This window comes from Phodopus roborovskii, unplaced genomic scaffold (genome assembly GCF_943737965.1).
Source record: "Phodopus roborovskii unplaced genomic scaffold, PHOROB, whole genome shotgun sequence".
Classification (NCBI taxonomy): Eukaryota; Metazoa; Chordata; class Mammalia; order Rodentia; family Cricetidae; genus Phodopus; species Phodopus roborovskii.
Genome location: NW_026126636.1, coordinates 2,811,173 through 2,825,636, shown reverse-complemented (window position 1 = coordinate 2,825,636; position 14,464 = coordinate 2,811,173). Strand labels below are relative to the sequence as shown.

The 14,464-nt window shown below is 48.1% G+C and overlaps 1 protein-coding gene across 1 annotated transcript in view; it reads left to right on the top strand.

Moving 5' to 3' along the window:
* The window catches only part of Cep89 (centrosomal protein 89), a 38,632-nt gene extending 32,989 nt beyond the window's left edge, over positions 1-5,643 (top strand). The window contains exons 17-19 of the mRNA XM_051207323.1: positions 1,788-1,877; positions 4,435-4,604; positions 5,311-5,643. Coding sequence (XP_051063280.1) covers positions 1,788-1,877; positions 4,435-4,604; positions 5,311-5,551 — 501 coding nt within the window. The 3' untranslated portion in view covers positions 5,552-5,643. The remainder of the gene's footprint in view (positions 1-1,787; positions 1,878-4,434; positions 4,605-5,310) is intronic.
* The last annotated feature ends 8,821 nt before the right edge of the window (positions 5,644-14,464 follow it).

Here is a 14,464-nt window from a genome sequence, read left to right as displayed (position 1 = left end):
CCTGACTTTGACCCAGCGTGGCAGGAACCTTGAAGCCATTCAGATCTTCTGACTAGGGCTTCTCCTGAAGTCGCTGTCCTGGCCCCAGGCTTAACTTGCTGGTGTTTTCCTGTCACAGCACCTAGTGCCCACTTCCCTGCACGTGCCCCTGGGCTGAGGAGAGGCCAAGCAAATGCTTGCTCGTTGGAAGGTGCCAAGCGGAACTGCTCACCTGCAGGGCCTTCCTGAGCACCTGCCTGCCACACAGTGTCACAGTAACGGTAGAGCCGTCTTATCTGCGGGGCAGGACACATGGGATGTGACCTCGCCTCCCACGTGGGCCATAGAGTGGCACAGTCTTTTGTGGTGCAGTGGAGATACTGTCCAACTTAAAGTGGCCCCTTCAGGCCCAAACCTTAGCCTTGTGGACTGGGCGTGGAAATACAGTAGAAGACACACGCTCTGTATAAATTTTTAGAAGTTGTAAATTTAGCCACCTTGATTGTTTAATGGCCTGAAAGCCAGACTACTGAGTCAGAAGTGGATGTGGACTGAGGTACTGTCATGGGCCTGGCTCTGCTAGTCAGCAGACCTCTGAGGTCCCATGGGGGGAGGACAGGCAGGGCACTTGGGGCCCTGTATAACCCAGACCAGGGTGACATTGACTTCCCTGCTAGTCACATCCCTCCTGCTCTCCAGGGTCTCTGCTCTGAGCAGTGTCTGCTGGTGGCCAGGGGTCACATGGAACTGGATAGTTCCCTGTTTGGTTTCAGCTACTTCCCTTTATAACTTTCTGAGGGAGACATAGTGGTCTGGGGAATGGAGATGGTAACTGCTAATTGGATACTTCTTCCTGTGTTTAACTTTCTCTGTGGGATTTTCCCTTTCTAGAAAGCCAACTGCCACCACTAGACTGCCTTAGGAGGAAGGCATCCCATATCTTTCTCTTTAATTTTAGCAGCTGGAACCCTTACTGGTGTGTGGGAGCTTGTCTGCCATCTTGGTGTCGGTGCACACTGCTTGTCTGTAGGTGATGTCTCTCTTAGATATCCTGTCTGCCATGTTGATTTGAGAAGAGCATTGTGTGTTTCCGTTATTCCCTTATATGTCGTTGTGATCAAATTAGGCAAGCGACAAGCTTGCTTCGGTCACGACACTTATTCGTTGAATACTACTGAAGGAGCCATGAGCAAGAGCTACTTAAGGAAGGAAGAGTTTATTCTGGCTTGTGGTTCAGGAAGAAGAGTTCATAATGGCAGGCATGGCCACAGGCAGCCAGAGCAGGAAGCCTGGAGGTCATATCTCACACAGGAAGCAGAGAATGAACTGGAAGTGGGCTGAGGCTGTCAACGCTCAGAGCCCAACCCCCAGTGACGTACTTCCTCCAGCAGGGCTCCACCTCCTAAAGGTCCCATGTGTCCTGAACAGCACCACCAACTGGGGACAAATACCTGAGCCTGTGGGGGACATAACTCATTCAGACCAAACCACTCAGGAACGCTGTGTCCACTAGCACAGGCCTGGTCTGAGGGACCCCAGATCTCCCTTTCGTACCCAGGAGAGGTGCACAGTGTGTACCCTGTCCTTGTTGGTCCTTAGCCCTTGTCCGAGCTCTGCCCACAGCCCTCTCCCAGGAAGTAAGGGAGCCAAAAGGGGAGAGAGAGAGAGAGAGAGAGAGAGACTAGGGATTGGACCCAGGGCCTCACAAATGCTAGGCAATTGTTGAACACTCAGGCTAAATCCCAGAGCTATTCATAGGAGTGTGTGTATAAGCTAAAGTAATGCTTCTATTTCTGCCCTCTCCCCAGGCTCAGTGTCTAGAAACTGAGAAGCATGGAGTCCTCAACAAAATCCTGAAAGGCAACATCCGCCTGGGAAAGCTGGAGGAGAGGGTGAAGGTAAGCGGCCGTCAGTGCGTGTCAGTGCGTGGTCTCCCCATGGGAGAGGAAGCTTCAAAGGGGGCCTGTGTCTCTCATACAGAAGGGTGTGCCAGGCTTTGCTGGCAGACAGCACCTTGTCCCTCCTCAAATGAGCTATGGTTTGCTGCACAATGAAACACCGTGCAATTGTTTAAAAGAAATTACAGGGAAGTCTATGGTTAAGTGATTTCACTACAAAGTAAAAAAAAATATTTAAAAAAAAGGTTTTTCTTTAAAAAAAAAAAATAAAAGAAAAATCTGGATATGTAGAAGCTGTACACAATTCATTTTGTTTTGTTTTGTATTTTGAGACAGGGTTTCTCTGTGTAGCCTTGGCTGTCCTGGAACTCGCTCTGTAGACCAGGCTGGCCTTGAACTCCTAGATTGTATTAAATGCATGTGCTGCCACCACCTAGTCCCACCTGTTATTTTTATTTTCTGTGTATGAGTGTTTACCTGAGTGTGTGAGTGTACACCACGAGCATTCCTGGTGCCTGCAGAGGTCGGGAGACAGCAGATCCCCCGAACTCTGGAGTTAGAGATGGTTGTGAGCCAAACCTGGGTCCTAAGTACTGGCCATCTCTCTGGCCTCCTAGATAGACTTCTTACTATTTTTATTTTGTTTAGTTTTGTTTTTCAAGTCATGGTTTCTCTTGTTGGCCTGGCTGTCCTGGAACTCAGTCTTTGGCCAAGCTGGTCTTGAACTCAGGGATCTACCTGCCTCTGCCTTCCAAATGTTGAGATTAAAGGCATGCACCACCACCTCCTGGCTATTTTTTTTTAAATATTTACTCATTTTTATTTTATGTATATAGAATCGTGTCTGTGTATATGTTTAGCCATCGTGTGGGTATCTGATCCTCTGAAACTGTACTTAGGGATGTTTATTAACCACATGTAGGTGTTAGGATTTGAACTCAGGTCCTCTGAAAGGATAGCCAGTGGTCTTAACTGCTGAGCCACCTCTCCAGCCCCAAGATTCATTTTTAAAACTTTATTGTATGTGGTGTCTGTGCATGGTGCATGTGTGCATTGGTTGCATGCAGTATGCATGGGTGTCATAAGACAACCTTCTCTCCTTCCAGCTTTATCCAGGTTTCCTGGGATCAAATCCAGGGCTTCAGGTATCATCAGGCGGTGAGCGTCTTACCCACTTCGTCACCTCGACAGCCCTCTGAGCGCTTCTAAAACTGACGTCAGAGATTTAGATACCTAACTCCCTTAATTGATATCCTAATGAACCCTGGTGATCAGTTTTCATATTCACTCTGCCTTAAGAGTTGGCTGGAGGGACTGGAGAGATTGCTCGATGGTTAGAACCTTAAATATTATGTGAAAGGCCTAGGGGATGCTGGAGGACCTGAGTCACGTGGGATGGGAGGTGACGAGGCAGTCTTTTATCTTTTTGCTGTTATTACTAGGGACTGAACCCAGAACCTTTGCACACCAGGCAAGCCCTGTGCCGCTGAGCTCCATCCCAACCCTTGCTGAGTTCTTACTTGAGACATCTATGCTAAAGGAAAACAGCGCTGACAGCTGTGGGCATTCTTTCTTAAGCTGCCAGTTGATGAAAGGGCTGCCGATGCAAAGTGCACTGGGCATGTGGCTCCCTGGATAGAGCTCGCCTAATATGCGAGAGGCCCTGAGTTCAATCTTCAGCATCGTATGAAGCTGGCTTTGCTGGTGCACACCTGTAATCCCAACACAGGAGGGGGAGATGGGAGGATCCTGAGCTCATGGTCACCTCCAGCTACATATGGGCTACCTCCCCAAGGCCCTGCCTCAAAAACACAACAAACAAATGAAAGTTGCAGAAATAGATTCATTTGGAAAAAAAAAAAAACAAAACAACAACAAAAAACATCCAATTGGTTCTGTGGTGCAGATATTTTATGTTTAGTTTTCCATGTTTAGCATATTAAACCCACAAAAATTAGATATGATATAGATCACACATTTGGTTTTCCTTTTCCGATTTTTATTTTCAGTTGTGTGTGTGAGTGTGTGTGTGTGTGTGTGTGTGTGTGTGTGTGTGTGTGTGCAGTGCCCTTGGAAGTCAGAAGAGGGCATCAGAACCCTTGAGGCTGGAGTTAACAGGTGGTTGTGAGCTGCCCACATAGGTGCTGGGAACGGAACTTGGTTCCTGTGTAATATATGCTCTTAATCACTGAGCTATCTCTCGGGTTTTCTTATACCTGAAATTCTTTTGTATCTTTTTTTTTTTTTTTGTTTTTGTTTTTGTTTGTTTTGTTTTCTCGAGTCAGAGTCTCACTATGTCACTCGGGTGACCTCAAACTCATTTTTGCCTCTTCCTCCTGGGTGCTGGAATTACCCAGTTTTATGAATTGCTGGGGATCAAATCTAGGGCTCTGTGTGAATGCCAGGCAAGCACTCTACGCAAGCTCCAGCTGTTCCTGCTCCCCCAGTCCTTTTAAAATCCACACTTGCCTTCCAGGTCAGCATTGTCTGAGGCACACTCGGCCAGTGGGCTCTGACTTCCAAAATGCCACTTGTTCACTGAGTTCCTTCCCTGCAGGGGTACAAGAAACAGGCGGCCCTGAAGCTGGGGGACATCCATCACCGCCTGATGGAGCAGCAGGAGGACTTTGCTGGCAAAGCAGCTCAGTACCAGAAGGAGATGAGGCACCTGCAGCGGATGCTGCAGGAAAAGCAAGAGGTCCTGGACGAGGCGCTGCAGCAGAAAAGGTGGGTGGCTGAGCCCGCACAAACGAGCAGGTGGCAGCCAGAAGGGCACCTCTCGTACTCCACACCTGCTCCTTTGAGGCAGGGTCTCTCTGGGATCCTGAGGCTTACATTTTCTCAGCTAGGCTGGAAGGCAGCCAGCCCCGTGAGCCTCTGTCTTTTGCCACCCTAGGAGCTAGAGTTGCATGGGTGTTTTGGGTGCCTGCTTTCTTACTTGGGGCAGGGATCCAAACGCCAGTCCTCATGATTGTACAGCAAGTGCTCGTAATCACTGAGCCAGCTCTCTCCAGCTGCTATTCACGTGTGTGTGTGTGTGTGTGTGTGTGTGTGTGTGTGTGTGTGTGTGCGCGCGCGTGCCTACCTGTCTGCCTGCCTGCCTGCCTGCCTGTATGTCTGCCTGTATGCCTGCCTGCCTGTCTGTTTGTCTGCCTGCCTGTCTGCCTGTGTGTCTATCTGTCTGTCTGTGTTCACACACCTGCATACACGTTGACCAGAAGCTGACTTCAGGGTCTTCCATCCACAGTCACTCTCCCCAGTTCTGAGACAGGGTCTCACTAGACCCACAGCTCTCCAGCTTGCTGGACCAGTGGCCAGCAAGCCCAAGGCTCTGAACTCAGGTCCTTGACTAACAGAGCCACCCCCCCTCCCAGCCCCCGACTTCCTTTTCAGGCGCACTGTTTCCAACCCTCCTCCTCTTTTTTTTCCTCAGAGAAATGGAAGGTGAGCTTGAAATGGTTCTGGAGTCCACTGCCAAGGAGAACAAGAGGATGCGAGGCCTTCTCCAGGCCACCCTGGAGAGGGGAGGCACACAGCACAGCGGAGCTCGGGAGGACACTGGCTTTGGTGGCCTCACTCAGGGAGACCTGCTGGTTGGCCACGATTTCAGCTATGGCGACGTACAGCTTCCTGCTACCACTGCCCGCCAGAGTCTGGGGGAGTCCCTGGCATAGGCCTCCTCAGCTGAGGGGACTTCCCCAAAGCTGGTGGGTAGGAGAGCCAGTGTGACAAGGAAGCCACTGAGTGTCATAGGCACTCAGAAAGAAATAAAGCAGCCCAGGCATCAAATGCATTTCCATGTCTCTTTTTGGCTTTAGTTTTCCATTTATTTATTTTTCTTTTTAAAAGAGTGTTAGGTATTGAACCCAGGGGTCTGCCCAGGTGACGCAAGCTGGCTGCCACTGAGCTACATCCCAGCACCTGTCTTCTGAGACAGGGTCTCACGGTGCAGCCCGGGGAAGGCCTTACCCTCCGGAGTGCTGGGATTACCAGAGTGCCCCTTCACACCCTCTCCACATTGTTCTTAGTGATGTGCCCCATTGTCAGTGAGACCACAGCCTCTCGTCACATTGCCCCCGAGGCTGGCTCAGTGAGGCTCCTAGAAGGGCGGCTAACTAAGGTCTGGAAGAAATGGAGATACTCTGTGATGCCTGCCAGAAAGGGGTTAAAACTGTGACATCTCCCTAGGAGGTGACCTAGCAGATAATTTTGGTGTTTTGTCAAAGGACTCTACACCCACTGTCCCCAAATTGAAGACAGCACAGCAAGTCTCATGCTGGCAGTGGCTTGTCCGCCGGAACACAGCTATTGTCACAACCCAGAGAATGCCTTCACTCCATAAGAACATTTTTTCTACCTATGCTGCTGCTTCATCTTATATCCCAGACATTCAAGTGGCGTGTCCCCAGGACCACATCGTGACCAGAGAAGGGATAGTCCCTGTATGTTGCCTAGCTTCCTACTTGGTTGTAGGAAACAGGCCACAGGCTGAGCCCACAGCACACAGGCGGGCAAACAACAAAGCAGAGAAAGCATGGCTGCAGAGGGGCAGACAGCCTGCAGGACAGGAAAGATCGAGGGCACTTCATAGAGGAGCTGGGATGTCCTGGCTCTGAAGGAGGGATAGAGGTATTGTGCCCAGACCCTGAACCCCCCCCCAAACCACCAAGAGACCAGATGCAGTGCAAAAGCAAAGTCTTTATAATTAACTCCTCTGTCACCCAACACAGCGGGAGCACGAGGGACCCCAGCAGCAGTGGGGCAGGGCATATAATAGGGTATGCTAGTTGCCTAGCAACAGCCTCAGGATTGGTGCACCTGTCCTGTGTTGATTGGTCAGCAGCAGCTGCAGTCTGACTTCTCCAGGCTGATAGGAAACTAGGCTGGTGTTTCTGGTCCTGGTGCGCTAACGTAAGACATGAAGATGGCCTCTGTTTTCATGCTGACCCACGCAGAAGAGTGTGAGGAGTGGAAGTGACATCTTAAAAAGGAAATGGCCAAGCCTTTTCCTGCTTGTGCTTATTTCTCTTTCGATTAGCAAGTACTGCACAGCTGAAAAATGGCGTTCTCCGCCTGTCGTGATTTGGATCTTAAAATGTCTATCAAAGGTTCGTGCAGGCAAAACACCATACACGTAAATATGTATGTTAACAAAACTACTGGTGATGACAGTGGTGAGTGAGTGAGTGACTCTAGAGGCAGGGAGGGGGGTCACGGGGTTTAGAGCGTGATGGAAGATCACTGCTTTCCCAGGAGGAACCACGTTACCCGGAACAGTGACAGGCGTGGCCTGGGTGGGGCTCAGTGGCAGACCGTGTGTTTTGTTCACACAGAGACTTGAGCTCAGTCCCCAGTCCAGAGTGAGAAAGAAAAGACAAAGATGCAAAGACATGACCATGCTTTGGTGGCACCTGCACATGGGGCCTTTGTCCCCAGTGCTTTGAAGCTGGCTTCTGTAGCGCCTAGGCTATAATCTGCTCCATGAATTGGGCGAAGGCCTAAAAATTGAAATAAGAGACAAGACAGTGGGCCATTCGTTCAACAGCAGTGTGGGAATGCCAAATGCTGAAATCCGATATTGAGGGGATGGGGTGGGTTTATATTCTGACTCACAGCACAGTGGAAAAACAACAGGGTTTTCAGGCTTAGCTCCTCCCCAGCAGATGTGTGTTAGCAAAACAGGAAGGGTACCAATAACAACTCTGGGGCAAGATGTTCCAGCCAACAGCTTCAGGCTTGCTCAAGGTCCATGCCGGGCCCCACAGGCCCCCCTTTCTTTTAATATAAACTAACGCCCGTCTTAGGTGGCAGAGGACATCAGCATAATTCCTTACCCATCATTGGAGAGGTCACCCAGGCCTGTAACCTTCCTGTCTCAGGTTGGATATTTGCCCCCTTCTGCCTTACCCGTCTCTGGCGATTAGTTCATCTAAGTTCAGCCATCCTTGGGCAGAGGCGTTCTCTTGAGCTAAAGACAGGAGAATCTGTCTTGTTTTAAAGTTGGCCTGGGCCTGCATAATGCTGTGGCAGATCAGGCAGCCAGCACCAAGGGTAGGGGCTAGGAGCCCCAGTGAGGAGAGCTTGCTCGTGCTCTAATCTGCTTCCGCACTGGCAGGTGGCACTCGGGTTTCATTGATGTTAATGATCTGCATGGCTAAAGCATGGGTGGAATTTAAAAACTGATCACGACTCCTGGAGAAAAGTAACTACATCTGATGCATTCTTAACTTCAGCAGGTATAATACAGATAAGTGTGAAAGAGGCAGAACAAGAAGCCACATGGGCCTTCCATAATAAATACATTTGTTCCTATAAGAGGCTAGTTTGTAGATTTAGTTTTAAAAGGCCAATTTGTACTAGATAATCTGTGGGGGACCCCAGAACAAAGTTAGCATCTTAACAGCCATCTTTCCTACTACTCTCTTAGATACTAACATACTGGTAATTTTCATTCCCCTATGAGTCTTCTCCCATTAAGCATATGATGCTTAACCCTGACCCTGAAAGAGTCCCAGCTGCAGGCTTATCATATAGCAATTTATCTTATAGCAGATCACCTGCATCCTGCTCAGAAGGGCATTCTGCCTCCCTCACATCCTCCCTTTGGTCCATTCCCTCCTTTCTCCACTACTTAAACCCTGTGGATATATTTAATAAATGAGACGTTATCAATCAGCACACTGTCTTGTCTCCATCTCTCACATTTCTTGTCCCCTTTTATTCTCCCTCCCTCCCTCAGGGTCCCTGTCGACTGACACCGAGGGCCGGGGCAATAATCGAGTGTGTTTTGGGTGGCTAAGGCTTCAGCCAATTCACCTGATAGTTGATCCACTGTGCTTGCTGTATTTACAGATTGGGATTCGGCTGTCCTTGAAACTATTGCTGCAGTGGCAGAGGCGGCTGGCAAAGGTAATAACAATCACAGCCATCATCCTGAAATCTCCTTTCCTCTATGCCGCACAAGTTCATCATCTGTAGAGGAGGTCTCTGGCATAGGTACCACCCCGGTACATGGACCATGACAGCTGTTACTTCATACATCCAGCAGCTAACCGGTCAGCAGACCTGCTAAGAACAATTGAGACTTCCTCCAGAATGAGTAGCAGGAACAGCAATTTGTGCATAGACCACTGGGTCAAAAAGAATTTGAGCTGCAAGGGCAGCATATTGCCCAGCACCCGTGAGCTTATCTAAATTCCTAGCAGGAAATCCGGCAGTGGCATTGCGTTGGGCGGTTTCTCTGGAATATTGAAATTCGCCTCTCCAGAGCAAATAATCACCCCCACTCAGCGTGGCTCTACAGAGCTGCATCCAGTCACTAGGGGTGCAACTTAAAGATGCAAAAGACTCAAATCGCCTGAGTGAAAGGAGCAGGGGCCATAGGCAGTGATGGCCTCCTTAAGTTGTCTTAGATCCTTGAAATTTAGCGTGCTGTGCTCCCTAACCCTGTTACCCTGAGGGTCCGCTGTCTCAATCACAGGAAAAGCTTGTCTTTCCTTTCTTAATGAGTCTACCTTGATTATTAAATCTGTGACCTCCTCCTCTATCCCTTGAGGTGCAGAGGCCCCACTAAAGGGATCACAAGAAAAGGGGTAGTGCCTAGGCAGATGGCAGCTGCGCTCATCAGCTTCAGTAATTCTTTGTTTTAATTGTTCAATTTCTACGGCCATAGCCACCAAGAATGTGGAACTGGGCGTTTTGGCACCTTGGTTTTTTTCTTGGAGATTCTCTGAGAGGGTGGGGTTTGTAAAGAACTCACCTGGGAGTTGCTTTGCTCAAATAAACCTGTTCTACTTTGTCTATTCAGCTTGATCTGGCTTACTGCATCAGCAGAGAAACCTCTTATCATGATATGGAAAACCTATTAGGCATCACTAAGGTACCTCACATAAACCAGTAACTGCGAGCAGTTTACAGGTTTGTAGACTCAGCGAGCTGGATACTAAATACTGGAAGGGGAGAAGATGTAATTTCCTGGATTACCTAATTAACAATGTCAGCAGACATGTCATCTATTCTTCTGTGGACACTGTCATTGGGTAAGGAAACTGCATCCAATGGCATAGCATGTTTGATTCCAATCATAACTTGAACACTGTCTTTGGTCACTGGCAAACCCAGCAATAATGTGAGGTTTCATAGCTCTGGAGATTCTGAGCACCGCCAAATACAAGGCTTCAACAGCTGCTATGTTGTTTGTGGTACTGGGTGTTAATCCCACCAATCAAGAATAAGACTACAGTTTAGAGCCAAATGTGAAGTAAGCGTTAATTAAATGCTGGCCATGTGGATGGGCTCTGTACAGGTCCACACCAAGATCTCTAGGAAATGGCCCAGAATCACAGTTTGCAGCAGCTTGAGAAGGAAAACCTATGATTCATTGGCAATCAGGGGCACGCATTCATCCTGATGTAACTCCAGCCTGTGAATCTCCGCCCACATGTGATCAAGCACATTTGGTGCAAATGGCTCAAACAAGCTTGTTTAGGGGAGTAAAAACATGTGATATCTCCCACAAACACCAGCCTCCAGCATTTCAGGAACTATGTGTCCTTGGGCAAGGGGCTTGCAGATCAGAGACATTGTTGTTTCATGGATCTTTAAGGCATAGTAATTAAAACTTAGAATGTAACTTGGTTCTCACACTAGCCACCAACGTCAAGTCTGGCTCCTGAGTCCATCAGCTGTGCTTCTAAAATAGTTGGTTTCCTTACTGGCAAATCTCAGATGCTTGCTATCAAAATGGCCTTTTAGTTTGTTCAGCTTCGTAGATTCTGCTGGTAGAACTTCACAACAAATAACACATTCTGGTGTCTCAATTCTGCTGTAATTGTTGGGGTAAAGCCATACTGTAATAAGTCCTCACTATCTTTTCTTAAGGTTCTTTTCTACATGGCCCATGCCATGGGATGGTTTTCTAATGGAAAAAATATGTAGTAACAACTTTAATAATACAAAAGGTGATACAAGGCATAGTTCCAGTCAATACAGTTTATTAAAGTTTCCTATGATTAATACACACACACACACACACACACACACACCTGTTACTACTGTAAGGGGGCAGTATTCACATCAACAGCTAAATATAAAAGGAACTAAGACCTATGGTACAGACTTTTTTTGTAGTAGCTGATGATTTCACCATACATGGTTTTACATTTACCCCGGTAGTTATAATTCATGAAGTGCTGCTTTACCTCCACACTGCTGCTTTCAACACATAACCGCTCTTTGCACATGTGTGACTTGTCGGCATACGTGCACTGTGGTGTTTTGAAAGAAAATGGCCCCCAAAGGGAGTGGCGCTGTTAGGAGGCGTGGCTTTATCAGAGTAGTTGGGCCTTGTTGGAGGAAGTGTGTCACTGTGGGGGTGGGCTTTGAGGTCTCTTATGCTCAAGTTCACTTCCTGTTGCCTGTGGATCAAGATGTGGAGCCCTTGGCTCCTTCTCCAGCACCATGTGTACCTGCATGCCACCATGTTGATAATGGACGAAACCTCTGAAACTGTAAGTGAGCCACCCTAATTGAATGTTTTCCTTTATGAGAGTTGCTGTGGTCATGGTGTCTCTTCACAGCAATAGAAATCCTAACTAAGACAGACATTATGGTACTAACCCTGTTACATATACCTGTGTTTGTTCGGAATGTATGTGATGGGGATGGTGTGATGATGTCATCACGCTAGGTACTTGTATGTGGCATATGTACATGTGGGCAGACCTGCCTGGAGACAGAGAGGACAGTGTCTCAGTTCTTAAGACCCCTGGAGATACACGTTTTCTGATGGTCTTCATGTGTCCTGCGGAAGGGTGGTTTGACCCCTGGTTGATAACTGTTGCCCTAGGAGATTAGCTGCAGTAGGGAACTGCCCTCCAAGAAGTAGTGTCAGCCAGTTATACACGATCTTAAAAAAAAAAAAGCTGGGAATGTTCCTGTTTTTAAAGATCAAATCCGTATGATTTCCAGTGAGATGACCTCCATATCTGGTGAACTATACTATGGGGGTAGAAGATTGAAAACTGGCATCAAAAATTAATCCCAGGCTGAGAGGTAGTGGTACACACTTTTATTTTCAACACTTGAGAGGCAGAGGCAGGCAGATCTCTGTGAGTTTGAGACCAGCCTGGTCTACAGAGTGAGTTCCAGGACATCCAGGACTACACAGGGAAACCTTGTTTCAAAAAAAAAAAAAAGGATCCCAGTACTTGGGAAGGAGGGTTCAAGCCCAGCTACAGAGCTACAGAAAATCCTATCTGGCACATACACACACACAGACATACATACACACAGGACACACACACAGACATATGCACACACATATGCACACAGGCATGTACATATGACACACAGAGACACATGAAGACACACACAAACACATATGACACACACAGACATACTTACAGACAGGACACACACAGATACATGCACACACAAACATACATACATGCACACATATACACAGGACACAGACATGCAGACAAACACACATATACACATGACACACATAGACACAACACACATATGCACATCACATACACACACATACACACACGAGGGAGAAAAGGAGTTTACCACATGTGGCACATACACCTGTAATGAACACTGGTACTCAGGTCTGAGGCACAGGCATTTGAATTCCATGCTAGCTCGGGCTCATGTGCCTGTCTTGAGAGAAAGAGATCAGGCAAGAAAATAGAGTCTTGCCTTTGACCAAAATGAATGGAGATAAAGATTTCTGACGTTGACAGTGCTCCCTTATCACCCAGATGCTGCAAACTCAGCACGCTGAGAGGCCCTGAGCATCCCTTGGCCATCCTCACAGCTCCATGAGGGGACACCATTACTAGCTCCATTCATCTATCCACATTCTGGAGCTAGGGATTGACCCACGGGGCCTTGTGCGTGCTATGTGCTACACCCCAGTCCTTATATTTGCATTTGGAGACATGGCCCCAAGGAACCTGCCTGACTCCAATTTAAAGGCAGAAGCCATTATGTTGTATTAAAAAAAAAAAAAAAAAAAAAAAAAACGTTTCTATTTACTGTGAGAATTGAGTTGCTCTGTTTCCTGGGACTGACCCTTCCCCAACCCATGACCTTGATTTGTTCTTGAGGGCACCCTGACTCTCCCTGAGCCTCTGTAATCACATGGTGGGGAGAACACACGATGGTTTTTCTTTTTCTAAGTTTTTTGTATTTCCTTATTGCCCCATTGTCTCCCTTCTGTGAAACTCCTCCTGATTTTACTCCTTACAAGGGGCCCAAGAAGTGGGGTTTAGGCTGTTCTCTTTAACTGACTTAGGAGACAGTTGCTGCTCAGCTCTTGAGTGCACCCCAATACAAGTCAAGCTTGCTTCAAATTTGGCTCAAATTGTGGTAGAGGCCTAGTTCTCCCCCTTGGGATTAATAACAGTCTCTGGGACTCATAATCCTCCTGCCTCAGCCATCTGGAATTACAAGCCCAGGCCACCAGGTCTGGTTATAACCAGCCTCACTTTCAGATCCATAATCCAATTTGTGCATAGAGGCTGAGTGAGTTTGAGGGGCTTTCAGGGCCGTCTCGGTCCACTCCACCTGTGATCTTGGCTGTTCAAAAGGCAAAGGCAAGAGGATCACATAAACAATGTGTCAAGATTCCTCAGTTTTAAAGTGAAAAGAAAAAGCCCAGCCATTGCAGCAGTGTTGACTCAAGGATCACTCTGTGCAGACACAAATAGGTTGTGCTAGAAGTGTGATGCTCAGGAATGCTTAAGGAGCACACAGGCCTCCTGCTGGCCTCTGGCATGGACCAACATCCAGGGATCCAGTGCCTACAGATGAGCACTTTGCACAGAGCACTGGGCAGGCAAACTGATCTGTGTCCCCAAGAGAGGTGACAGAGCCCCCACCTTTTTTTTTCTTCTAAATATCCTTGAGTAATAGATTTTCTGCCCACTCCCCATAAAAAGTTTCTCCACCCCCACACTAAGCCAGATGAAGACGAATTGAAAAAGTGTAACAACAGGTTTATGGGAGAGAAACTCCCAGTGGGTTCTCCGGTCCCAGAGATTGAGGAGATTGAGGGCAGAGATGTCATACCGAAGTACTAAAGCAGGGAGATTTTATAAGTTGCAGGTGAGGGGTGATGACGGTCTGCCACAAGCTTGGGTTGAGCCCAAGTTTGGTCAAAAGCTGAGTGCTTAGGTGGGGACTTGGGTGGCTGGCAACCTCAGGGGAAGAAGCTGCAGTGGTCACCAAGAATGTGGAAAAGCTTTTCGGGGCTTTTCCTTTGTTCAGAGATTCTCTGAGCTGGTGGAGTTTTGAGAGAGAGAGACAGACACAGAGAGCGACAGAGACAGAGAGAGAGATGGGGCTTTCTGGATTGTGCAGGGGTGAGCTGGAGGCACCAAACAAACGCTGAAGGCAGTTTTGTTGGGCTTGAGAGAAGAGAAAGTTATGCTGAGTTGGAAGTTATAGAACTAAAGCTGCTCTGCCCCCAAGTGTGAGGGGCTGGGGGAGCAGAGAGCAGGTGGCTCCTGGGGACTGGCTGGGAACTGTACCAGCTGGCCCAGCCTCAACCTCAACACCAGACCAACAAGAGACCC